Source organism: Trichogramma pretiosum, unplaced genomic scaffold, assembly GCF_000599845.2.
Source record: "Trichogramma pretiosum strain Unisexual culture from Peru unplaced genomic scaffold, Tpre_2.0 scaffold128, whole genome shotgun sequence".
Taxonomy (NCBI): domain Eukaryota; kingdom Metazoa; phylum Arthropoda; class Insecta; order Hymenoptera; family Trichogrammatidae; genus Trichogramma; species Trichogramma pretiosum.
In genome coordinates, this window is record NW_019640818.1 from 65,735 (window position 1) to 92,542 (window position 26,808).

Here is a 26,808-nt window from a genome sequence, read left to right on the forward strand (position 1 = left end):
TTGATTTTTTTCAACGAATATTCTGCGATATTTCCAAGGGTTTCCATACTTTTGTCGCACCCTGTATATGGTTTTAATACATAATATATATCTGTGGTGGAAAGGGAGAACCGACCAACTCCATTTTTTTCGAAATCGATTTCATGACTTTAAACACCTACTTTTAGTTTCAACTTTGATGTGCAAGTGTCTGAATGACCGGAAATTGTATCTATCGTTTGGTACAGCACAATGCCAAACCGACCAAGTCCATTTTGAGACAAACAGTGACCGTCCAAACAGAACAAGTCCATCTCAGCGAAACCTTCAACGCTATATCGAATCAACTTTGGTTTGAAAATGATGGAATATGATATTGGAACGTCGATATACAATTCTCACATCATTGGATGCTGCTGGAGCACTGCGACCGTTAGGGCACTTGACGCAGCAGTAATGTGAGATGTTCGAGATATTGAAAATCTGATATTACCATCAGAAAGCTGAGGAAATTTCCTATCGAATCCACTTGTTAGTTTTTTTTTCAGGTGGGTTTTGATGGTTATATAGCGACTTAGAAATTGAGCATGTGAACTTGGGCGCAAGACGTTTCCCGATGAAACCGACCAAGTCCACTTTTTTCGCTTCGCATCTACTTTATCAATTTGATAGTTACATGGGCCAAAAGGTACATCCATAGTAAGTTAAAATATCACGGGTACAGAGTTATAGTCATTCGCGTCTAGCTACGCACTCACACGCAACTTCTAACACGTTTTCCTCGAAAATACGGAAAATGGAATTGGTCAGTTCTCCCTTTCCACCACAGATATGGATTTAAACGAGATATTTCTAAGAAATCGAAAAAAAATTCGTCTCAAACCGATCTTTAAAAGCTTCTTCACATCAATAGAGTAGCCCACAAATCCCCATGTTTCATCAATTCATTTTTAAAATTATAATAGTGTACTTTAATGAAAATTTATTTTGCATATGGGTCAAAATAATACTTTTTTAAATTTTCGTCCGCACGTATGTCACCGATCTTGACACGCTTTTGGTATGTTATAGTGCTTGATAGTGCATGATGTTGGTATGTTATAGTGCATGCCAAAACTACAATTTCGGACCCCCTCCCCCGCCTTAAAAAAGAAGATTGGCCATTAATGAGCCACTTATAGGCATTTTAAAAATTGCTTTAATACCCATATAGTTCAAGAAAAATGGACCCCTAAAAGTGGTTGATCAATTAAAATACAGTTCACCAACAGAATGAAATCAGCCATCTATTACTTTATTCGACTTCTTAAAAAGGGTGGTAGATGATCACAAAAAGTCGACATAGAAAACGCTTTTAAAACTAGGCCTCAATGCCCATGGGATCAAACTAAGAAGGAGACCTTCTCACCTTCGGGTCATGGATTTGCTCCAAAATTTTTTTGGAGTCTCCTGGTACCCTATACTGAAGCTCTCTGTGCTTAGTTTGATCTCATGGGCCTTAGGGCCCATTTTGTAGAGGATTTTCCACATTATAAAAAAATCGTTGTTATTTTCTATATCGAAATAGAAGTACTTAAACGAAAAAATGAGACGATCAAAAGTTTCAACATTTTTCAAAGAATCTGTTTGAATTTTTTTAGAATTTTTGGGACCATCTACTACTCTCTTTAGGAAGTCCTAAAATCTACTAAAAAAAGGGTCAAGTTCGGGCCTTTTGAATTAAGTGATAGATGGTCCCAAAAATTCTGAAAAAATTCAAGCAGATTCTTTGAAAAATTAAAAAACTTTTTATCGTTGCACTTTTTCGTTTAAGTACTTCTATATCGATATAGAAAATAACAAAGATGTTTTTATAATGTGGAAAATCCTCTAAAAAATGGGCCCTAAGGCCCATGAGATCAAACTAAGCACAGAGAGCTTCAGTATAGAGTACCAGGAGACCCCAAAAAAATTTTGGAGCAAATCCATGACCCGAAGGTGAGAAGGTCTCCTTGTAAGTATGCTAGGTTTTATTACTAGTACAAGGAAGCCACATAAAAATTTTGGTAAAGAATTGGTCACCCGCACCTGGTGTGGTCTCGTTGTGCGATACACAGATTTCCGTGAACCTTTCTTGTATATTTTGCTTTATTTATCTTGGTTAAATTTTTTATTTCATTTGCGCCTCACTTTTCGTAACATTCAGAGCAAACCGTTGAAGCTACAGCACCAGGGTCGCGTATATTGTTGCAGAAGGCGAATGGTTACGGTAGGGATCTTAGGTGAGGTGATAACAATTCCACAAGATTGTTTGAACATCTTTTACAATCTGTAAGACCACAATTTATTCATTAGTACCACCACACTGTTTATCTCAAAAATTCGCACCCCTTTATATAGTATGACAAGTGTAGAGCTTATTGTAGAGCACTTTACACCGATTGAATTTTCTTCATGATCCATCTAAGCTGTTTATTTTCTTGCATAAACTGCTGAGAACTATGTAAGCAAGCTCGATGATAAAGATAATCACGCTCACGATAATCACGCTGCAGCTTCGGAGTTATTTAGCGCGCAGGCAACTGAAGAAAAAGCCGAGTGAAAATCAAAGTCAAATGACGATCGAAGAGTTTATAAATAAAAATTTTTAAAGTTTGGAAAATGACCGTTCTATGAACAACAGGGCGCAAGACGAAACGATAATCCAGCACAGTCTCACAGTGTACTCCGGCCTCGGAACATCTCCAACCTCATAATACACACCATTGCTTGAATCGTCAACAATGTTGTGGTCAATGGCATAAATGTGAACTTATGACACTCAGTACTATAAAAGTCCTCGCAGCATTTGAGCCCTATACTACACCTCGCCAAAAAGTGTTACTTATAACACTTGCACTTAAATTACTATTATGCAATAGTTTAGCGTAAAATGCATTTTTTAAAATACGTAAATGGACAAATGCCTCGGTCTTTCTATGTAATAACATACTTGTTATATTATTATTTTTTGTTTACTATGAAAATAAAATTATGTGAAGAACTTCTCCAGTTTGCGGCCCAACCCAATACTTCCAACATAAGCGGCACTTGTGTTTTTTGCACAAACTGAGGGCAAAAACACCTTTAAACATTTGTTGCATAATGATTAATTAACAATACAATGCCTATGTTATGATAAATTTTCCTTGGAGTTCCAAAACTGGCTATTTCATGGCATCGGTCTATGATTCAAGTATCAAATAAAATATAAAAATTTAAGATTGAATATTTTTAAAACCACCCATTTGAAAAAAATTACATGTATATCCGCATAGATTATCGACGAGGATGAGCTATCCACGAGGATTAGACATGGATACCACGTAGATTAGACGACGATTCCACGTGGATCAGATATAGATACCACGCGGATTATACATGGTTTCAGAAATATTCTAACTCGGTAGATTTTCAACTTCTCCACGTGTATTATTGAATAATCTACGATGATTTTGCGAGAAATCTTCAAGGATCTTGGAGTTGTTTCGTGAGTCCGCTCGAAATACCTGTGAGGCTTTGTCGGTGAATCGTGGTGGACTATTGAATAATCTACATGGAGAAGTTAAAATCTACGACGATTCACCGACAAAGCCTCGCAGATACTTCGAGTCGGGTGGCAAAACAATTCCAAGATTCCCGAAGATTTCTCGAAAAATTATTCAATAATGTACGTATATATAATGTACGTGCATATAATGTACCTGGAGAATTTGAAAATCCATTGGGTTAAAATATTTTTGAATCCAGGTATGATCTGCGTGGTATCTATGTCTAATCCACGCGGAATCGAAGTCCGATCTACGTGGTATTCATGTCCTGTGGAAGTGGATGAATGTGGAAAGCTAATCCTCGTGGATAGTTCACGAGGATATACATGAAATTTTTTTCAACCGTGATTGATGATTTATTTGAAATTTTAATTACATATAACTTTCATTTAATATAGCCTCTTTTGAAAATTTCTAAAATGATTTCTTTTCTACGTACCCTCAATAATTTTTTATTTGAAGTCTTAAGCCTATAAAAATTAAAATTTGCCTGTTTTTTCGTTGAATTCATGATCTCTTCCAGATTTTTGTAGACATTTCAAGATGATAAAGACAACTTTATGGTTATGATATAGGATTTTGAATAATTTTATGTTAAACCCTTCAAAAAAATTTTTCTATGGATTAATAAAGTTACCGTCTATTAGAAAAATAATTTGAAAACATGCGGAATAATAGCCCCACTTAACCTATGTGGTTTTGTTATATTAGCCTAACGCGGCTCTACATGCATATCGCAACATAAAAAATTTTCAGTGAAAAATTAACGTTATGTAAAGTATGCTAGACGGTGAACATGAGTTTCAACATTGTCATTATTATTGTTGTAATCGCTATGACGAAATACAGTCCATGCAAATAAATTATAATTTATACCGACATCCAACATTAGTTTGACCTTTTTTGAAGTTTTTTGTGACTTTCACTTTGCCACTGAAAGATAAAATCTTTCTTTTTTTACTTTCCATGATTCTAATGCTCAGTTACAACTTTTTTTATAATTAAACCAACTGATCAACCAAAATCCAACTGACTGGTTATTCAAAGTTAATGATTCTCTTGTATATGAGAAGCGTAAAGTGACGCTGCTCGTCTGCCATAATTATGGCAGATATTGATATTCGAAGCACCACGCATGCTCTTCGATAAAACTATTTTCTTCGTTCCGACCGCCTTATTTTCATTGTAGCCATTGAGCATTCATATAAAGATGATTGAACAATTGTTTTAACATTGCTTACGCGAAACACGGGTTTTGTAACCTTAAAGATTCAGAAAACCCTAGTTGCTCGCAAGCAGAGTTAAAAAATATCGTTTGCAACTAGTCCGTGAGGAAATTGACTCATCCAGGAGTCTTTGCATCCTCGCTACGTTCGGGTGAAAAGAACTCCTGGTTGAGTCAACTGCGTTCGTACACTTGCTACAAAATATACTATTATCATTCGAACGATTAAAGTAGGTGGGAAATTGATTTATTTTAATTTTTCGTAAATTTCAGTTTTTGTTTTTTTTTCCTTAACGTTGCGCTCCAAAAATTTAGTTTTCAGAATTCAACCTCTTTTTCAGTTTGAACAATTTTTAAAATTTTATAAGTTGACAAAATGTTATTAGTTTTTGTTCGGAAATTTCAGATACACTGAGAATAAAATTCAGTGGCGTTAACTGGAGCGCCCAAGTAAATTCTACTTAACTGTCCCGGTAGTAGCGGCTCCAGCTGATTTAACTTAATAATTAAGTAGATTTAACTTAACTGCACCATAAAAACTATCAAAATATTGAGTTGAATCAACTTAACTATTTAGTTGTATCTGCTTGACCCGCTACTACCGCGCCAGTTAGGAAGAATTGACTTGGACCCTTCAGTCAACACTACCTACTTTTATTCTCAGTGCAGTTATAAGTTTAAAACAAAAACTAAGTAAAAGTGTAAAAATAAATTTAAATATTTTACAAAAGTTTACGAAAATCCGAAAAATGACTTTTTAATGAAATTTTCAAAATGTATATAAGTTATGCCCAAATTTGGCTTCATTCCGGGTTATAATAAATTTTTTGAACATTTGCTCTGTGATTGTTAAAAAAGAGCAGTTGCTTTAATTTGAGACAAAAATGAGAAAACTCGTAACATATTTGTAAAGTGGAACCTAGAAAATGTAACAATATCTTATTTTATTAGCTTTTTATACATAAAAATAGGAATAACCTCATTTTTAGGAGGAAGTTTTTTGCCAATATTTTGGCAACGGTTTTTCGCAGTTTTAATTTAGATTCATACATAATTATATAAAAATCAATTTGAATTATTATAAAATAATAAAGGATTATCATGATTTAAATATCAAAGAGTGGTACCAATTGTCACGCGATGTCAACCCTGTGCAGAAGAGCAAACTGACAGCCACAGTCACGAGGTTGTCGGCTTCTTCTCGGGTAACGAAAGCACTGCTCTAATATGAAGCAAATCCTCCCAGCGCACTGCACCACCATATCCGAAAATGTGGACACGACCTTATATTTATTACAAATTAGTTAGTTAGTTATAAAAAATCAGTTATTGACAATATATTGATAATTTTTGAAAATTTGTTGAATTTAATAATTATTACTAACTTGAAAATATTTGCATTTACTTTACGCGGATACAAATCCACGCACCGTTTCTATAATCAATTGAAATATCATGTCAGAGATCAAGTAAAAAACTTATTATAGTACTAGGACTGAACATTAGTTAATTTTTGGGATAAAATATTGTACTTTACGATGAATTTACGGATTCATAATCATACAATAAAATGAAATATCAAGGACTTTTGTTGAAAATATAATAAATAAATTTTTTTAAAAACTCTCCTATGAAAAAAATAAACAATATAGAGAAAAAATGATCAAAATAATCATATTAAATTATCACCTTAATAAAATGTTAAAATATGAGAAATTACTGACTATTGCATTAGACCGCACCGCTTTTACATCGATGTTTAAATATCCTTTAGTTACCGACAAATGCTTAAGATATAAGTCTTTACATGGAAAAAGTCGTTCTTATGAAGTTCAAAGTGTAGTGGGAACCGGCGTTGATGGAATCTTGAAATTTAAAATTGTGCTTCTAAAATTTAACGAAATTGCAGTCAGAATCGCAATCATATAATAGATGGCTAACTTTGTTCTAAAGGAAAAATATATATTTTCATGCTGAATCGAATGATATGGTCAGATTTGGGCTGAGAGGTCGTTTTGACCAACTGACGTAAGATTTTAAATTATTCATTAGTTTGAAAAAAACAAAATAAATGTTTCAACCTCCAAAAAATAAACGAATGAACGAATTTATGATGATGAATAATGAATTATAAAAAATGTTGAGTATATGTTTCAATTCCTCAATTGGAAAAATTTTGAAATTCTAGGAAAAACTTCCAAAAACTCTTAAAATCAATGGTGAAACATCTTCAAATTTTTTCATTGTTCTTCGCAATTTCAAGACTTTTTTAAGCGATGAAGTTCAACATAATTTTTTTCAAGATAAAAAAATTTTTGATGTTTTATGCACATTTTATATTATGACCGTGATGTAGTTAAAAAGGTAGCTTAGGTTTGAAAAATCTTTAACTACTCGAACGCACGTTGTGATAAACTAACCTTGGTGAGTCGGAGTAGATGATCAAGATGCGTTTTAAACAACGCAAGGGAAACAAAAATACCAGTGGTCTGGTTGCAGTTGACCCTTGTAAAATTAGTGTGCAAGAAACTGAAGAAAAACGCCCGTAGGCAGGTTTAGACTGTACAAAAAGCAAAAAACAGAAGAGCAGAAAGAAGTTCGTGATTCTATACTTACAAAGATTAGATTACATTAGAATATTTATAAGGTCATGGAGCCCCATAGGGCACACAGGCTTATACTTAAAGGTAGAGAGATTTGAACGATTTTTATTAATGCCAAGGACTCTTTGGTTCGAATGGCAAACCAGCATAAAATATGCAATCAAAAATTACAAACAGTATACAAACAGAAGTGCAAAAAATTTTCAATATACAAGTAATATTAAATTAAGCGCTTAGATACTAATTTTCAAAGTATCATCAGAATACTACAAGCAATTAGTCGCAAAAACATAGCTATATACAGATATTTACAGTTCACATAATTTAAGACACAGTAGAGCAATTTGTTAAATTCACTTGAACACAACATAGCAATATATAATACATAAGCAATATACAATAGCAATATACAAATTGGGGGCTAAACAACATGCACACATTGTCCGAACTTTCCACGACAAATTTCACAAATAGACACTGTTCACTAGCAACTACTATACATTTGCAATCATGCTCAGAGTCTCTCAAGATCAGGCTCAATCAATAGTTCGATGACCTCGCCGCCATCACACTTTTTCACAAACACGACTCCACCACGAGCCCACACATATTTATCATCACGTTCTTTTGCCACAGCTTTCGCCAGCTTACTAAGCAAATCGTGCACATATTTTGAATACATTTCAAACAGTTTTATACTGCCAGTTACACCTGGCAAAAGGGCAGAGGCGAGTAGTTCTCCAAATTTCTTTTTGGCCCTGAGAACGTAATCTCGGGTGTCGGTCTGCTTATAATGCACAATCATAGTGCGAGCAGCTAGAGGTGAAACAGGCTTTTTCCCACTTAGCCGAGCAGATGGTGGGTTGAGCCACCGAGCAGATCGAAGCACACAGGTGACGAAGATCTGGATCAACGGTGCAAACCAGGGCAGATGGAATACCCATTATTTTCAGTTCAGGGCATGGTTCGCCTCTCGAAGATAGCGCTCAACGTGTTTTTGGCGGGCCTCAAGAGCCTCAATACGTCTGGAGTGACTTTCAAGCGCCTCAATAGTGCCAGTGTCGTTTGCGACTCGTCGTTGACCGTCAGCTCCAGTCTTCAACACAGCGCAATCAGTCCGAAGATCACTCAGCGCAGTATCAATGCGAGAGAGCATGGCGAGTATTCGGGAGGTATCTTCGGCCAATACGGACGAGCTCGATTTTGAAGACATGGCGAAACAAAATCGGCAGAGCACAGCACAGACACTTTCGTTTATACTATACACAATTTGACGATTCAAGGCAGATACACACAACACAATACACAGCAGCCGTTGATAAGCGGATTAAGCCGACCGACACAATAACACCGATTTCACGCACAGAATCAGAGAAATAGCTTGGCTTAAAGGTTATAAACTTATTTTTTTAGCTTTACAGGATCAAGTTGGCACTTTAGCAATTTTAAACTTGCAGTAGTGGATGTCGCGTTGCACTACGCACTCGCACAAAAAAATTCGAAAATTTTCGCCCAAAAGCACAGTACACAGCAACGAGGCAAACGGAGCACAATCAAAACGCGTGCTTACTTAATGGCAAATAGATAGATAGATAGATAGATGCTTTATTGGGCTTAGGGCGAACCCTGTGTGCACTTTTGAAATACAATTGTCTTAAAAAATTATTTACAAATTTTAGCAACATTTTAGATATAAAAATTGTAATGTCGATGTACATATATATTAGATTATTAATTGAAACGCATTTGATTAACATAACAAGACTTATATTAAACTTAAGTTTGGCGTTGAAAAAAATGATTGAATGCTGAAGTGATGAATAGATGTTGACATGAATATATAGCAGTTGAGAGTTTGGGTGTGAGGAGAAAGAGTCGTCGAAATATTAAGTATTGCAGTTTAATAGGTGAGTGAGAGCTTCTTCTGTTCTAATTGGTAGTAATTTGGAATTTGTGGTTTTGCGCATGAAGACGGTGAGATTACGGACAATTTACGAGATTACGAACAATTTAAAAGAGTAGTTTTAAAAATAGCATGAAGATGAATATGAGTGTTGTGAGGTGAGTGATAGTGGCAGCGGTAATAGTGATAGTGATAGTGAGGCAGGTAGTGTGGGGGGTGATGAAGTGGTATTATTTATGAGTGATCAGTTATGTCCATGTCAAGTAATTTGCGAAAGACTGTAATTTTGAATTGGGCTATAGATTGAGGATTAAAGTTTAGTGGTTCGGAAAAAAGTGAGTTGATTAGGTCTGTTGCTGTGTAGTAAAAGGAAGATTTGATGGTGCTGGTTTCTTTTGTTTTGCGATGAATGAGTGAGCGCTGGGGGAGGCGTTTGGATGAGCGTTGAGTGACGCTGGTTGGTGGCATGGTGAATCTGGGTAGCAAGTAAGAGGGATTGTTGAATGAGATGGCGGTGTAAGCAATTGAAGCGATAAAGTATTGTCTTCGTCTGGCAGTAGACAGCCAACCAAGGCCAGTCGGTGAGGCGTGACACGGTCCATCTATCCTATGCGATCGACGACATATCTTACACAGGCATTAAGGGCTCGTCGGAGTTTGAGTTCCTGATATTGAAACAGATCATTGTAGACTGCACACGCATAGTCGAAGTGGGGGAAGATTAATGCTTCTACGAGTTCCTTGCGTATAGGTCGTGGTAGTGCTTTGCGGTGATGACGAAGTGAATAGAGCACACGATGGACGCGCTTCACCACTTGCTTGACGTGTGCTCCTGAGTCAAGATTCGGCTGAATATACACTCCCGAGGACTTCACCACAGTCGCATAAGGAGAGATCAAAGCGTCCCAAAAAAGCGTCACTACCCATCAGCATCACCTGTGTTTTAGCCTTGTTTAGCAAGAGGCCGTTTGCAGTGGCCCAGGCTGATACAGCATTGACATTGCGATTGAAGGCGCTCAGTGCTCGCGCAAAGTCCGTTGGAAAAAACGAGCTGTAGATCTGCAGATCGTCAGCAAAGAGCATGCATTTAGAGTCAACGAGGACGTCAGGCAGATCGTTGATGAAGAGAGAGAACAGCAGCGGCCCAAGGACACTGCCTTGAGGGACACCAGAAGTAGTCGGCAGCCAGGCTGATTCCAAACCATTGGAGTCAGTTACCGCCTGGCTGCGATGTCGCAGGTACGAGGCAAACCATTTGATAGTTGAGTCGGCAAAGTTGAATCTGCGAAGTTTCATTAGAAGCAGTTGATGTGGGACCATGTCAAACGCTTTAGAGAAGTCGAACAGAGCCAAGATAGTCATCTGACGGTCGTCCACCGCCTGTCGAACATCATCCATCAGGGCCAACAATGCTGTTTGAGTGCTATGTTCTCTTCGAAAGCCAGCCTGGCGTGGGTTCAGCAGCTCAAATCTCTCCAGATAATCAGACAGTTGCTCATGAACCAGCCTCTCACAGGCCTTGGAAACCTCGCATAGTTTAGCCATGGGTCGAGTGTCAGTAATATCCGTGATGAGTTTCTTTTTCGATAAGGGCAGCACGTAGGTTTTGAGCCAAGATGACGGGAATGTGTGAGTTGCAATAGATTTGTTGAAGATTTCCAACAATGGATCAGCAATCAGTGGAGCAGCTCTTTTGAGCATGTCAGAGGACAAGTGATCAGGTTCGATGGCCTTAGACCTGGAGCTTGTGATTACCCGCATAGCCTGTGATCGAGTGGCCATGCACAAGTCGAATGTCGACTTAGCTGTGTTCAGTGGTGTCTGTAGGACCTGTTGTATTGAGTCATCTGTTAATGCAGGGGATGCTGATGAGATGGAAGCAAAGTGACCGTTCAAAGAGTTGAGTGAGAAGTAGTTGGTCGGAGAAGGTAGTCTGTCACTCGTCAAGCCCAATTTATGCAAAACAGTCCACTTTTGTTTGGAATCCTCAGCTATTTGCAGTTTTTGGACGATGTATTTTTCCTTGCTGTCATCAATAAGGCGCTTTATCTGACTTCTCAATTGGTGATAGTTCGCTATGTCACGAACATTTTCGGAGTTACACGCTCGTCTGTAGGCCCGATCACGCTGTGCCATCAACTCACGCATCTCTGGTGATACCCATGGCCTGCTGCGTGCACTGACAGTGTACAAGCGCTGTGAGAGAGAGAGAGAGAGAGAGAGAGAGAGAGAGAGAGAGAGAGAGTGGAGTTGAGTTGAATAACTTCAGACACACGGTAAACCCTATCTGGCCAGGTTGTAATTATATGGTTATGTATAAAAATAGTAACCGTAAAGTAGCAAAATATTTAAGTATTATCGATAAAAACTAGCAACAAATTGTTTTGTTAATGAAGTGAAACGTACGGTGTGAAATGAGTTGGGTGGGCGATGATGAGTAGCATTTACGGTGAGCAAAAGTTGAAGAAGTGAAGACTATTGAGTTAAGGAAGGAAGAATTTAAAAGATCTGTGGTATGAAAGTGAATTATGATCAGCTGAGCGATGCATGAAGAACGCTAAAGGAGGCATTTTGAGGTGCGCTTAGTGAGGTTGGGTGTTCGAAAAGTGGTTGCAGTAGTATTATCGACAATCCAATGCTACAGGCCTGGGTTTTAGTGTTGAGAGGTTACTCTCTGTCATGATAGGGATGAGAATAGAATAGAATAGAATCTTGTTTATTAGGCAAGGCAATGCCGTATGCCTCACAGACAAATACATAGAATAATACAGTTTTTGTAAATAATTAAATTTAACAATAGAATTTTCAACAATATTAAAAATAAAAAATAAAAACAGATACAGTAATAACATAGTAATCGCAACAACAATTTATCATCGGTCAATACACCAAAATAAGCGCATGATAAGGTTTAATATCAAATTTAACAAGATAACAAAAAGCAAGGGACAAATAAAACAAGTATATACATAAATGTTACACATGCATAGATTATTGTAGATTACAGGCAATAAAATATCTTTGGTATCCTAAGTATAGAACTAATGTACATTTTTGATTTATAACAATGACCATGAGAATGAAAAGATAAAAAACATGGAAAAAATGAAGTTCAATGGATGACAATGGATGATGCTCTTTAACTAACACGACTGCGCAACTCGTCCAATACCAATGTCTTAAAACGTGTCAAAGAAGATGCATTTTGAGCGCTGTAAGAGAGGGTATTCCAGGGACGAGAGAGAGTATCTTATAAGAATTATTTTCAAATTTGTGGAGATAACAACAGCATAGCTTTGATCCGCGATGGTAGCGCTATTCAACCAACTATGTGACCCTTCCCTCTGTAGGAAATACATGTGTCTTATGAGAACTAATTGTTAATAATAGAAACAAATGAACACACAATCAATAATAACAGCTGTTAGTCTTTAGTTTCAAATAAACAATTACACAGCTCTAAAAAAAAAAAATTTTCAAATCCCCCGACCGGACCTAGAGGACTTTATGTTTTTGGGGTCGCTGAATCCGAATCCAGGGTCGGTTTTTCAAGGTTGGCTCATTTTAGAGGTCATTTGAAGGTCAAATAATAGGAAAAAGGTAAAAAATCTGAAAAAATTCATACATGGGTTTCTGAGGATGCCGAATCCAAATCTGAGGTCGGATGACCTTTAGGAGGTCACTTTCAAGGTCATTTGAAGGTCAAATAAATGGAACAGGGTAAAAAATCTGAAAAAATTCATACATGGGTTTTTGAGGATGCTGAATCCAAATCCGAGGTCGGATGACCTTTAGGAGGTCAATTTCAAGGTCATTTGAAGGTCAAACTACAAGAATTCAATGAAAATATCCGAAAAAATCACCCTTATGTTTTGAGGGTCGCTCATTCTAAATCAGAGGTCATTTTGACTGTATCCGGCCTTGTAAAGGTCATTTGAAGGTCATTTTAGGGTCAGATCACGAAAAAAGCTTAAAAAAATCTGAAAATACTCATTCAGAGGTTTTTAAGGATGCTGAACTCAAATCTGAAGTCAGATGACCTCTATGAAGTCACCTTCAAGGTCATTTCAATGTTAAATTTATTTAATGCGATAAAATATTGGAAGAAGTTTGTGCTTAGTTTTTTAAAACAGAATTAATTTTTTAGTCTGAGACATTTAGCAAGCTCACATTCTGGGATAGAGCTGCTTTTTTCCCTACTCAATAAATATAATACATTTTTTCTAAGCTATTTCCCCACAGTAAAGCAACCCAAAAAATCTCTTTATTTTTTAACAATCAATTTTTACTTCCGTTATTATTAAATTTACCTTAATTTTGTTGACATAGCTTAAGGTAAATTTTTTATAGGACTTCTTTGTATGTGAATATAATATAGGCTATTTTATTTTTTACTATAGAATTGGGTCACAAAATTTGAAAAATTCTTCATCAATGGATTTTTCTTCGATTAAAACGAATGCATTTGTAACGGGTGCCAATCCGGGCAAGATTTGGCCCGTTCGATCCTTGTAGATGCTGAAATGGAGTCAGGGTGGTACAAATAATTAAGCGTGTTATTTAATGTAAAGAGAACAATAATAAGGTGATTTATTCGGCGCCAGTCACGGATGTGACGCCTTATCAGTTGCCAAACGAATTACAATTAAATAAATATATTACACGGAGTAAAATGCTTAATCTTATGACTCGTATTTGGTCGCGTCGGCTTAATGGTGACTCTACTCGGTGGGCGAGGATTTCTAATATATGGGAATTCGCGAAGAGAGAGAGAGAGCGTAGCTTGGCAGATAATTGCTTGGAAGGTGACTTACTCGTCGGTGACTCGAGTGGTGTATAGCCAGATACAACGGCAACCTGGACCTCAATAACAGCGGTAGCAGGACCTCGGCAGCGGAAGACAGACCCTTGGGTAGCAACGCAGCTCTCCCACACTCTCGCCTGGTATATATATTTTCACGGCGCAGTATCGTAGCTCGACGGTTTCACACACGTTCGCTCTATAGGGCTCCCAGAGACAGAGTGCCTCATACCGCTCACAAGCCTGCCTTACAGGCCCAAGGCGCTGGTTCTCATCATCGCCGGTGATAGTCTCGCGAACACAGGCGGTCTCGGTCACATGACCCTCATTCTTGTGTCGTGCTCTTCCTGCCCGAAATACTCTCTCTCGAAGTCGCCTCGCGTTCGCATCGACTCGCGAAATTATCATGTCGCGACGGACGTAAAGTTAAAGGATGGGAAAAGGGATGACCACCCATCGGACTCTGCTCTGGCCGAGTGTCGCGTAACACGCCACCGTGTTACACATTTTAAAATTTTGTGAAACAATGTCTGAGAGTGTAAAAATAAATTCACTATAAGTATATCCTTATGACAAAGTAGAGATGAGCCAGGTGGATCGGCATGGGGAGTGAATTGACAAATCGGCATATTTTTTCATATTAATGCACCGTTTTCGTTCGTGATATTGATATGGAGAAATATGCGGTTCTGTTAACTTACTCTCATTCTGACACACTTTTTTCTCTTCTAGTCTTTACCTGCTGCCTCGATAAGTTTGATGTCGGTGAAATAAAATGTAATATGTCTTATAAACTGCATTTCTTACATAACCATTCAGATGAGTTTCCGGATAACTGTGGTGATTTTAGTGACGAGCATGGAGAACGATTCTATCAAGACATGAAAAGTATGGAGCAGCGGTATCAATTAGGTAGATAGGATGTTTCGATGATGGCTGATTACTGCTGGATGTTGAAGAGAGAGAGTCAAAATGAGAAAGGCAAAAAACGCAAACGAAAACCATTACGCCGTTCGTTTGAAGAAAAAAAGATGCGTTGCTATTAAAAAAAGTATAAACGCATGCAAAATTAAAAATATTTTCTTAATTTTTTACTTCCTTGTATTAATTTAAAGTTTAAATTACCTTGAAGGTGACTTCATAGAGGTCATCTGACTTCCGATTTGAGTTCAGCATCCTTAAAAACCTCTGAATGAGTATTTTCAGATTTTTTTAAGCTTTTTTCGTGATCTGACCCTAAAATGACCTTCAAATGACCTTTACAAGGCCGGATACAGTCAAAATGACCTCTGATTTAGAATGAGCGACCCTCAAAACATAAGGGTGATTTTTTCGGATATTTTCATTGAATTCTTGTAGTTTGACCTTCAAATGACCTTGAAAATGAGCTAACCTTGAAAAACCGACCCCGGATTCGGATTCAGCGACCCCAAAAACATAAAGTCCACTAGGTCCGGTCGGTGGATTTGAAAATTTTTTTTTTGTAGAGCTGTGTTATGATAAGATGTTTAATGCAAACTCAATAAAAAAACAACTGATATTATTAATTGCAATTTACGTACATTAGTTAAAATTAAGTACATGTACGTTAATTTTTTTCTATTAATAACAATTGATTTTCATAAGATACATGTATTTCCTACGGAGTTGCAGGGTCACGTAGTTTCTTGAACGGACTACTTTTTTCACAGCTCTACTATCGTGGCTCAAATCCAATAGAGGTTGAAATGAAACAATGTAGCACGAAAGTTAAAGTACATTGGTTTGATAGGTATAAACCAGATTGATATCAGAAAAAAATATTTTAACTGACTAGAGCCTAAATATGTAGGTTTAAAGTTTAAAAAATAATATAGGTACACAGGATGGGATAAAAGTTTGAAACTTGAAAAAGAAGTCAAAAACCTCATATCCGATAATGATCCATTATTTCTGGCTGTAACACCCTTCGAAAGATATTGAAAAGAAAAGATACATAATATATAAAAATATACAGATACATAAACAGGAAAAATACATATAAACGTCAGATTATCCGCTTTTATCGAATCTGCTATAAAAAAATAGAGATTCCTAATTGAAAAATCGATATTTGTTTTGTTGAAGCTTTGAGAATGTATTCATGGTAAAGATTAAGATTGACATTGATTTTCATGTCTAAAAATGCGTCAGATATATGATATGTGAGTTGTTTCCAATTTTTTCATGATTATTTAGCTCAATCTAACTTAAGGGGACACACCAGTGTTAAAACCTGAAATGATTAATAGGTGTAAAATAATGCATCAATCAAGTTTCAACAAATATAAAAATTATCAATGTTTTTTTGCTTTACTTTGAATGCAGAAAACCACTCTGGACCTCTAGCATACCAATTTAACTATGAAGACCACTAAAACAAGTTTTAAGCTTGGATACATAGTTACCGCAGGATTCTGAAGTGAGTTTTTAACCAATTTTTATGGCTGACTGCTTTAAGTCTTGATAAAAGTATTCTCCTCTAATTAAGTGTAACAGAATTTTCAAAAATGTCATTACAACATTTATATGGCGATGAATGTACAAAAAATCTAAAAATACTGAAATTGTATCCATATAAACGCTTGTATTTCATAGTAAAATACAAATACAAATTTTCCTAAAGCATTTTTCCAAATTCTGATATGCTTAAGTGAAGGAGAATACTTTTACCAAGACTTTAAGCAGTCAGCGATAAAAATTGGTTAAAAACTCACTTCAGAATCCTGCGGTAAATATGTATCCAAGCTTAAAACTTGTTTTAGTGGTCTTCATAGTTAAATTGATATGCTAGGGGTCCATAGTGGTTTTTTACATTCAAAATAAAGCAAAAAAGCATGGATAATACTATATTTGTTGAAACTTGATTGATGCAATATTTTACACCTATTAATTATTTCAGGTTTTAACACTGGTATGTCCCCCTTTCAGAGTCTTTCTCATTTAAAATACGCGTAATCTTGAAACCGTTTGTGATTCAACGTCAATCTATTTTATTTTCATCCTTATTCCTGTTTCTTCTTATTTTAATAAAATATAAGAAAGGTGGGGTGAGAGGCAATAAAAGTAATTTGGGAAATAGAGCACACCTTAATATACACTATGCGGAGTATAATTTTATTCTGGAATAGTTATTGAAACATTTATTAGCACCCAGAAACCTATGTTGACCTATTAGTGAACCTAATAGTGACATAACAATTGAACCTAGAGGGTTAGCATCAAACTATAAATGAACCATGCCAAAGTTCGAAAACCCGTTTTTTGATCCACCAAGTTTCTCTGACAATACCTGTATAATCGATAACGTTTCAAAATAATGATTATATCAGTAGCTGAGACTAGCTAGATGTAACTTCGGCATTCCGATCGGAAAGGTGTACTTTTAAAGCTGTAGACAACGCGATGGCTGTGTTTAGGTATTTTGGGTCTATTTTCGATCTTTTTTGCACGTTTTTCGACACATATTATTGTCTACATTGCGTTACACTGTAAGACCGATTACAAAACTTTATCAAGCAGTAGTTGACATCTTTACGAAGCGGTTTACATTGCTTTGAAAACGAAAGTCCGGTTTGAACTCGATTCAATTTCGTGTTTTTTGTTTTATTTAAGTTTTTTCCACTCTATAATCTCCCAGGTTGCTTCAATCATTTTGGAATACATTTTTTTCTGAAAATTTGGACAATTTGAATATTTGCGATTTATCATGGATTTCAAAAAAATGCCAAAATGGCAAACTTAGGGCCTCTGAAAAAGTATCATAGAATGCCCAAATTTTTCTAAAATTTTTTTCGAGACAAATATTACATCAAAAACAACAAGTTTTTCATAATTACAGAAAAGAAATGTTTTCGCCATTCGACTTCCCAGAGAATCGGCCATATTTAAGATTATAGGCATATTAGGCATATATTGTATAGTTTTTTGAAGTTATGTTAGAACCCTGACATGATGGAACCAAATAAACCTCGGATTCGGTTTTGGCGACACAACAAACCTTTAGTAGGTGTTGTGGAACCGACAGGTCAAGACCTTTTTTATTTTTTGGGTGGCTGTATGATCAGTCTAAAGACTAACGAGGAGACCACCACACCTCCGGGTCATGGATTTCTCCAAAATTTTTTTGGGGTCTCCTGGTACCTAGTACTGAAGCTCCCTGTGCTTACAAGGAGAGCTTTTCAGCTCCGGGTCGCAGGTCTTTACCAAACTTGCTTAGGGGTCTTCTGGTACATAATAGTGAAGCCTTGTATGGTCAGCTATATCTCATAGGCCCTGAGAAATATTATAGAGCATAATGATATCAGGCTTACATGGTATCAGGCTTACACAGTCAAGTCAAACTGGCTAAAAAGTATTTGGATTTTTACTTTTCCATGTTTTGAATACCTTATCAATCAATAAAAACTTTAGCTTCATTAGTTTACTGTGAGAGTTTTAATGAGCGAACCAATTGAAGCTAAAAATAACGCTTTTATGATTAAATATTTTTTAAAATCATGTGATAATTTTTTTTATATATAAAACTTACTATCCCTCCTTTCTTACCCATTTCAGACACTCAATTAAAGTGTATTTACATACATTTTGAATGCCACATTACCTAATTAGCGATGTCTTTTGTCAAGGTAACAGACATATGGCGCTGAAACAATCAATTAAACTTTTATCTTGGCAATGATAATATCAATCCAGTTCATTTTTTCTTAAATTCACTCACATTACATAATAAATTGGCTCTTTCTAGCGCATTTCACCGTTGGAATAATTAATTTACACATTCCCAGAAGAGAAAAGACGGATAGAAAGTTTTATAAAAAATTTTTTCACACGATTTTTAAAAATATTAAATCATAAAAGCGTTATTTTTAGCTTAAGTTTTTATTGATTGATTTTATTTATTCAAAACATAGAAAAGTAAAAATACAAATTTTTTTAGCCAGTTTGACTTGACTGTGTAAGCCTGATACCATGATCCGCTAATACATGGTATTTTTTAACAATATTTAAGGGGGGGTATGGTGCTGATTTATCGATTTTTTTTAATTTTTACATTTTTTTTTTACTACTAAAAAAAAAATTTATTTCTACAATGTACATGTGAAAGTACATGACTTCGAGAGTATTTTATGAAAATTTCATAAAAAAATTTTCATTTTTCGATCTTTGAGAGCAAATCTACGGAAAAGTCGTGAGAATTCTGGTGAGGAACGTAACTTTTCACAGAATCATCTGAAACGAAAAATGCAAAATTACCTCATTAGTTTATGAGTTTTATCAGGTACTGACGTAGAGTTCTTTCAATTATAGTGATTTTTCGAATTTTGACGTAATTTTGAAGTTGAAAAAAACGTTAAAATTGCGTCCACACATGAAAAATCGACCTTTTTTTTCGGAAAAGTTGTTATAAACAAAAAAATTTTCGAAAAAATCGAAATATCTCGATGTCAGTACCTGCTCAAAGGGTTTATAAAGAACTGCGCAAATTTTCAAAAGAATCGGTTGAACACTTTTTGAGTGACGTTCTTTACCGATTTGAAAAATGTCATTTCGAGGAATCGCAGTTCAGATACAACATTATATGTCAAGATTTTTTCCGGCTGTCTCGGGGCGGGTTTTTCCCTGGGTATACCTCTAGTGCGAACCCACTGGTATACACATACAGGTTTTTCCTTGAACCACAGGTCTTCGGGCCTGGGCAAATACGAGACAGTAGCAGGTAGGGAGTAAAAAGGGAGTTAGGTAGCGGATTAGCGGACCCGATGCTATTGGCAGGGAACGTCGGCCTTACCGGAGCAGAGCTGACCCCAAGGGGCTGCTCGGTGAAACTAATTGCCTCAACTCGATGCTGCGGTAGAGAGCGTCAGCTTAACCGGCGAGGATTGTCGCCAGTATACAGGGCGACATATCCAGGAAGAGGCTGTACGGAGTGAACTACGCACCGATGTGCCAGTAGGCACAGGGAGTATCAGCCTTACTGATACGGTTAGTACCGGATACGTTCACTCAGTGCACGCAGGAAAGATAGAGGTAGGAAATGGTGTGTCAATACACCCCCACACATAGGTGGTCAGTGGGTGGCCCCGGCTTCTAGGCCAAGTAGGCTGAAGCGGTAACCAACCAGAATCTATCTATCTATAACCTCGAATTTCGGTGGCTCGAGGACAGAAGAGAGGGAGAGGAGAAAGAAAGAAAGAAAGCAGCTGATACGTGCCGCGTTGACTCGGATTGGCGGCTTACCGCTCTGATCTTGCGACTTACCAGACAGCCGATCTCTTACCTCTCTCGCCTCTGGAAAGCAGAAGCGGAACGCGGCCATGGCTTGCTTTGCTGTTTTAGACTTGCCTCATTGTTTGATTATTTCGTTGCCACGAAAAGAAGCAGTAAGTCCCTTGATGCCTTTGGCTATTCATTGCCTCGAAAATAAGCATTACACAGATTAATGCACAGGCAGTTCGTCCCCAAAAAAGGAGCGATGCGTCTTTTGATTCCATTCTGCTCACTTTTTGAAAGGGGGCCTATGCCTTTCCTAGCTGCTCCACGCCGTCTTAAGAACGGAGCTGCGCACTGCTTGATTGAGTATTTGTCTTACCTTCTGGCTGCTCCGATAGATGGCAGTGCTGCTGGGAGGCCAGCTAATAACAGCATGTGTACTATGGCTATGTAAAATTTTTAAATGCCAATGAAAACCTACTACTACTACTACTACTACTAATGCTACTACTAATAACAGCAACCTCCCCAAAAAAGGTATGATCCTGTGATCGCATCCTTTTTTTTCGTCCTGCCCTTGTCGTTCTCACATCCTTTTTCTTTTTTTTATCTAATATTATTTTTTATTTTCATAATAATTTTTTTTCATATTAATTTTTCAATGTTGATTTGAAAGAATTTGACTGAAAGTAAAAGCGACATTGTATGAGGTTCCATGGATTATTATGTTCTATTGATAAGAACATTATATCTTTCTTTTTTTTTTCTTTGAGGAAAAAACCAGTACTCGTAATTGTAGTAAATGCTTTTTTATTGTAATGTAAGAGAAACAAACTGAGCAATAATAGTAATGTTAGTTTTATACATCTCCTTATGATCCTAAAAATTAATCCTATAACAATTGAATCGTACTTTATCAACAGCGTGTTGCGTACTACGCTATATTCCTCTTTTTGATTATTCGGGGCGTTGTATGCTATTTTCGAAAAAAAATTTTGATTTCTGTAGTGGTGGTTCTTTGACTTCGCTGTTATTCGGCGTTGAATACCATCCCTTCCTCGATGTTGTCTTCTTTAAGAAGGACGACTAGGGTGCACAACTCGCACTTTTTTGCGGGGCGTATGCTGCGACCCAACGTCCTCCCGCATAAGGGACAATTGATTAGGTGATCATTAATCTATTCTGTTAGCCCTACTAGGTGGAGCGTCACCTCCTGGGCTCCGTGTCCGGGTGTCGATCTGGCACAGCACAACGAGACCCAGCTTCCATCATGATACTAGAAATACCTAACCACGACGTACTAGCACCGCCGCAGAACGCCTGTCCGATAGGGTCTTCCCATCAGGGTCCGCTCATAATTGTCACGGTTCTCCTCACTTTCGAGGTCTTCGTACATCCCGGCTGGTGTTTCACCTTCTTATAGGGCCTGCGGAAAGGCGTGGATCAGGCCCATAAATCGGTGTTTGGCGGCTTCCTCGAGGATCCGCTCGAAGACCTTGTTATCAGCTCCTCCGACGTCGACCACGTTATCGTTTTCCTCGAAAATTTGGCTGGCGGCTCCTTCAGCGGCCTCCCTGACGTGCTGCTCTTCGGTGACTTCTTAGTTGTTGTCGGATTTCACGTCTGTTTCCATTGCCTCGTCGGCTTCACTGTTTAAGGGCGATACAGCCCAGTTGTAGTAGTCGGGGATGTCCAGGTACATTAGGTGCGACCCTGGGTTGGCCATAAGGTCGTCATCCTCTTCTCTTTGTCTCGTGAAAACGAGGGCGACCTAGGTGTTGGTGTGGTGGGTGGCGTAAACCATCGCACTATTCTCAACTGGAGGCCCATGCTGTCGTTCTCTGCACTTGGCTCGTCGATATCCATCTCCGAGCTGTTGCTGACGTCGACCATCTCGTAGTTTCTTTCGTTGACGAATGCCATTTTATCGCACTTACGGGTAATAGTCGGTGACTGAATCGAGGATAAGCCGGCCTACACCGGTGCGGCCCTTAAGGGAATACATACACCTTAAAATCCTTTTTATTTCATTAAAAAAAAATAGACTTAGAATAAAAAATGAGATTGGTCAACTTTGAGGCATCTTACTAACCTTTTACACAAAATATTTTTACCCCTACATACTATAAAAGTGTATTTAAATTTACAGGAGGTTCGCTTGACTAAGACAATTTCAAATTCAATTGTATGTCTATGTATCGTAAGATTCAAGTTCTACCAATAATCTGTACAAGTTTCTGGGGCGTTCCATTTGTTTCTTATGACAATGCCTATGGTCGCTATCTCAGACAAAGTGTTAGCACCATCAAAAGTCTCTGTGTTACTGTAATTGTGAGAATATTCTAATAAAGTGAAACAAAATTTTAAAAAAATATTAGTTTTATGCAAAAATTATGGTTTTAACTTATTGGATAGTTTTTCTAGAGGTAGTGACCATAGAGATTCTCTAATTCAAGGGGACCTCCTGTAAATTTAGAGATACTTTTCCAGTATGTAGGGATGAAAATATTTTGTTTAAAAGGTTAGTAAGAATCCTCAAAGTTGACCAAAATCAATTTTTATTTTAGATCTATTTTTCTGATATGAAATAAAAAGGATTTTAAGGTGTATGGTGTCTCCTCAAGGCTATTCCTTCCAGTTCGTTCCGGCGCTGCAAGACAGCCTTTGTTTATGTCGCGGCTCGTGTGTATTAACAAGTGATTGATCTTGTCGCTTGTTCCTGCTTTTACATGCTTGAGCCGTGAAGATCTCGACAAATCATTCGTTCTTCTAATAAAACGTCGCTTGATGCATTTGACAATTCGTTGCCTTAGAAAGAAGCATTGCATCGCTTTAATGCACAGGCAGTTCTTCGACAAAAAGAGCGGCGCGTTGCTCGACATACGGTATGTTGAGATTCTGTCCTCACATTTTAGCGATGTGGTAGCCCTGAAATGGGTCATTATGAGAAGGTCCGTTTGATTGACTTTGCCAGCCATTGTTTTTTAAGCTCAGTCCTCAGCTTTGTTTGAAAAAGTTTGTTGTTTAAATTTTGTTCGAAAAATAAATACTAAAATTATGGTTTTATTCATAAATTTCTCACATTAGAAACGACTTTCAAAAGAGACCTAGTTGAATGTAATTTTCTTTGTTTTTTTTTCAATTTTGAAATAAAAATTAGAGATTCCCATTAAAAAAATCGATCAATTTTTCGTTGTGTGTGATCCTAATCCACAGTTTTTATAAAAAAGCGCGTCGCAAATGAATTCTGATAATTTTCGAATAATCTTTGCGATTTCAGATTAAATACAAGTCAATTAGCCTTTTTATTTTTATTTTGGTTGTGCTATAATAGTAGTTTACGGAACGTGATTCTAGGTTTGAGCGTAACCCATTCTTTAATGTATGCAACCTAAAATCATCCTATAAATGGGAACTTGAACCTTTGAGAGCGTTAAAAAATATTCTGTATGCTAAGCGCCTATGAATTATGATTATTATTCAAATAAAATCTTAATAATTGTATATATTTAATAAAAGTTTTACAAGTACCTCAGAGAGTAAATTATAAATAGTACCAAATGGAAATACCTGTGGGCAAGTGGGTTGTCCTGTGCTGTGATTATGTCCTGTATTAGATGAATTACATACACCTGTACCTGGTACTTTTAGTTGATCTTTGAAATCTGGTTGGTATGGCAAGAGCATTCTTATTTTTCCCCAACGATTGAAAAATAGAGCAATTGCTCCAGCCCATACTACCAGAGCAAGTAAAACCAAGCCAACTTCGACTGCTCGAATCTGATGAAAAATATTAATTTTAATTTCTATGAGATATAGGCGAACAGTAAGATCTAAAACATTGTAATTTAGGTGCAATAAAGTATAAAAAATTTAAATTTTCTTGTTTCAACTATTTTTTAACTATGTTTACAACATTAAAGCACATTTTAAACATCATCATTAAAAAGGATAACTACCAAATCTTCTTATAACGTTTCATTTTTTGTCAACGCCAATTCCATAAATTTCTAAAAAAGTCGTTTTGCTCGGTTTGATTCGGACCACAAAGGATTAAATTAGTTCAGAAGCCATCTTTAACACAGACAATGAGAACAATGAGAAACCCAAAAAAACTTCATAATATTGTTCTTAAGTACGTTGAGGAACTCTATGATTTTTTTCAGTATTTTTTTAAGAAAATTTATCTCGAAAATTGAAAAATTGACATGGGCCCTTATGGAAATGCGTTGGATTTAGCTCTTCTAACAGTATTTTCAACTACTTCAACCATTGAGAATCAAAAAAAAACCTAACATATGAAACCTATGAGTTTTTCTAGATTGATTTGCACAATTCTTATTTATACGTTATCGCACAAAATTAAGAGTAATAATGAATTTCAATGAAAAATTTTGTATCATTTCATTCATCCCGATCGGGAATAGAACCAGAAATGTGAGGTTAGGACGACTGTATGGTTGAAAATAGTCAGAAAATCATGAAATGATATTTTGTACGGTTTCTATTTCACTTAAGTATACTTAAAATTAGTGTTCCATCAAAAGTACTTTGTAAATTTATTGTTAAGGGGAGTCATTCACCAATTCACTCCTCTTTGACATTTTTGTGATATAAACCACAGTTTAATGTGAATCTACATTTTCAGTATAAAATTGGCATCTTTGAGCCCCAAAAATATTAAAAAAGTTTCAGAATAGGCTTTTGCATCTAAAAATAGCTCATTTTTGTTATTTTAGCCTTTCAGCACTGTGCACAAGGTTCAAATCAGAGTTATTTAAGTGGCAATGCCTAATAGGGATCCAAATCTTAAGAGAAGATCCTTTATGGGCTGAGTTTTGTGGAATTTTGATTTAGACCTTCATATTAGTTCTACTATTCAATACCTGCTCAAAAATAATCATAAATTTTGTTTATTTCTTGATTTTTTCACATCTGTTGGCACACAAACTTTTTTATAACTCTAATCAAAATTCCACAAAACTCAACCACAAAAGAATACTTTTCTGAAGACTTTGATTCCTATCAGGGACTCCCTCCTGAATATCTCTGATCTGAACCTTGCGCACAGTGGCAAAAGGCTAAAATTACAAAAATAAGCTATTTTTAGTTGCAAGGGCCTATTCTGCAACTTTGTTCACATTTTTTAGGGCTCAAAGATATCAATTTTATGTTGCAAATGTAGATTGACATTAAACTGTGGTGTATATCACAAAAATGCCAAAGAGAAGTGAATTGGTGTATGACTCCCCTTAATCGAAAAATAAGCGCCGATAGAGTTTTGTTATTTAAGGTTGGCAGCTCTAACTTTTTCCTATCTTTTAGCATAGGACTCACCTTGCCCTGCCGTTCCCCCACTGTGATCATCGAATTACCTTGTAAAGTTTTCCATGACGCTTCATTTTTACTCCCCGACCGGATACGATTACGACCGCAAAAACTTCGTCAACATGTTGCCCCACCCATCAATCTTGTGAGATTGGCTAAAGACTATCAATTCGAGCCAGGTATTTCAAAAGAAGCGTTAGAAATTGTCCAAATATTCGCCTAAAGTGCACTACAAAAAGGAAGTTACTTTTATTTCAATTTGACCCTCGACGAAATATCAATTCGTGAACAAACCCTCGACCAAATATTAATTCGTGAACAAACTTGCTATATTGAAAATGCGAACAGATTCGAAGAATTAATGGACTTCGGTCAAGGTCCGAATTACGACTCTAATGATAGCAACAAGATTGTAGGCAATACTTTCGTTTTTATGCTCGTGCGCATAAAGGGCTCCTTCGAAATACCAGAATCATATCAAATTTATTGAATGAGACCGAAAGAGCACTTTAGTACTGGAATTTTTAGATGAATAAACTATTCACAACCTCGATGCTAGGCATATGACATTCGACCGAGCGTCGTCAAATATAAATTGATGTATGTCAAGTAGTAGACGTGTCGCCGTTTGGTGGCACAGAGCGAACATGTAATTCAAGCGAATGAATTGACCAAGTATGTGAATTAAATAGAACGAAGAAAGCTTGTAATTTTGGAAGTCTCGAGAGAGGCAAAAGAGAGGTGAATAAATAAACGTGAGTTCTTTGAAAAGGGAATCTTGACTAGTTCTTCAACCTCTCTCCCATTAATCCTCAACTCCCATTCGAGACCTCGGTCGTACAGTACCTGGAAACTAGCCGACGGCTCTCTACACTTAGTAGCTGAATCAGGCAGTTTTCCTTAGCGGAAGATAGTACGAAGAGGCCTCGGTGATAGGTAGCAACGCTAGTACGGGCGGACGACTCGGCGAGCAGCCTCGAGAGTCAACCCGAACGTTCAACTAGTTGGGATCTTCGATTTATGATAAACTGTCTACGGCATCGTTCAAATATCTCATCTCGAAAAAACCTATTTATACCTCACTTGACACATGCCATATGTTGAAGCTTGCTCAAAATTTGTTATACGCAACAGACATTACGAGCGGAGATGGTTATGTGATTTTTTTG

General features: G+C 36.8%; 1 protein-coding gene across 4 annotated transcripts in view; it reads right to left on the reverse strand.

The window, feature by feature from the left end:
* The window catches only part of LOC106649726, a 64,511-nt gene that overhangs the window by 17,531 nt on the left and 20,172 nt on the right, over positions 1–26,808 (reverse strand). For all 4 annotated transcript variants that reach the window (XM_023462562.1, XM_023462555.1, XM_023462556.1 and 1 more), the window contains one exon: positions 23,882–24,091. In XM_023462562.1, coding sequence (XP_023318330.1) covers positions 23,882–24,091 — 210 coding nt within the window. The remainder of the gene's footprint in view (positions 1–23,881; positions 24,092–26,808) is intronic.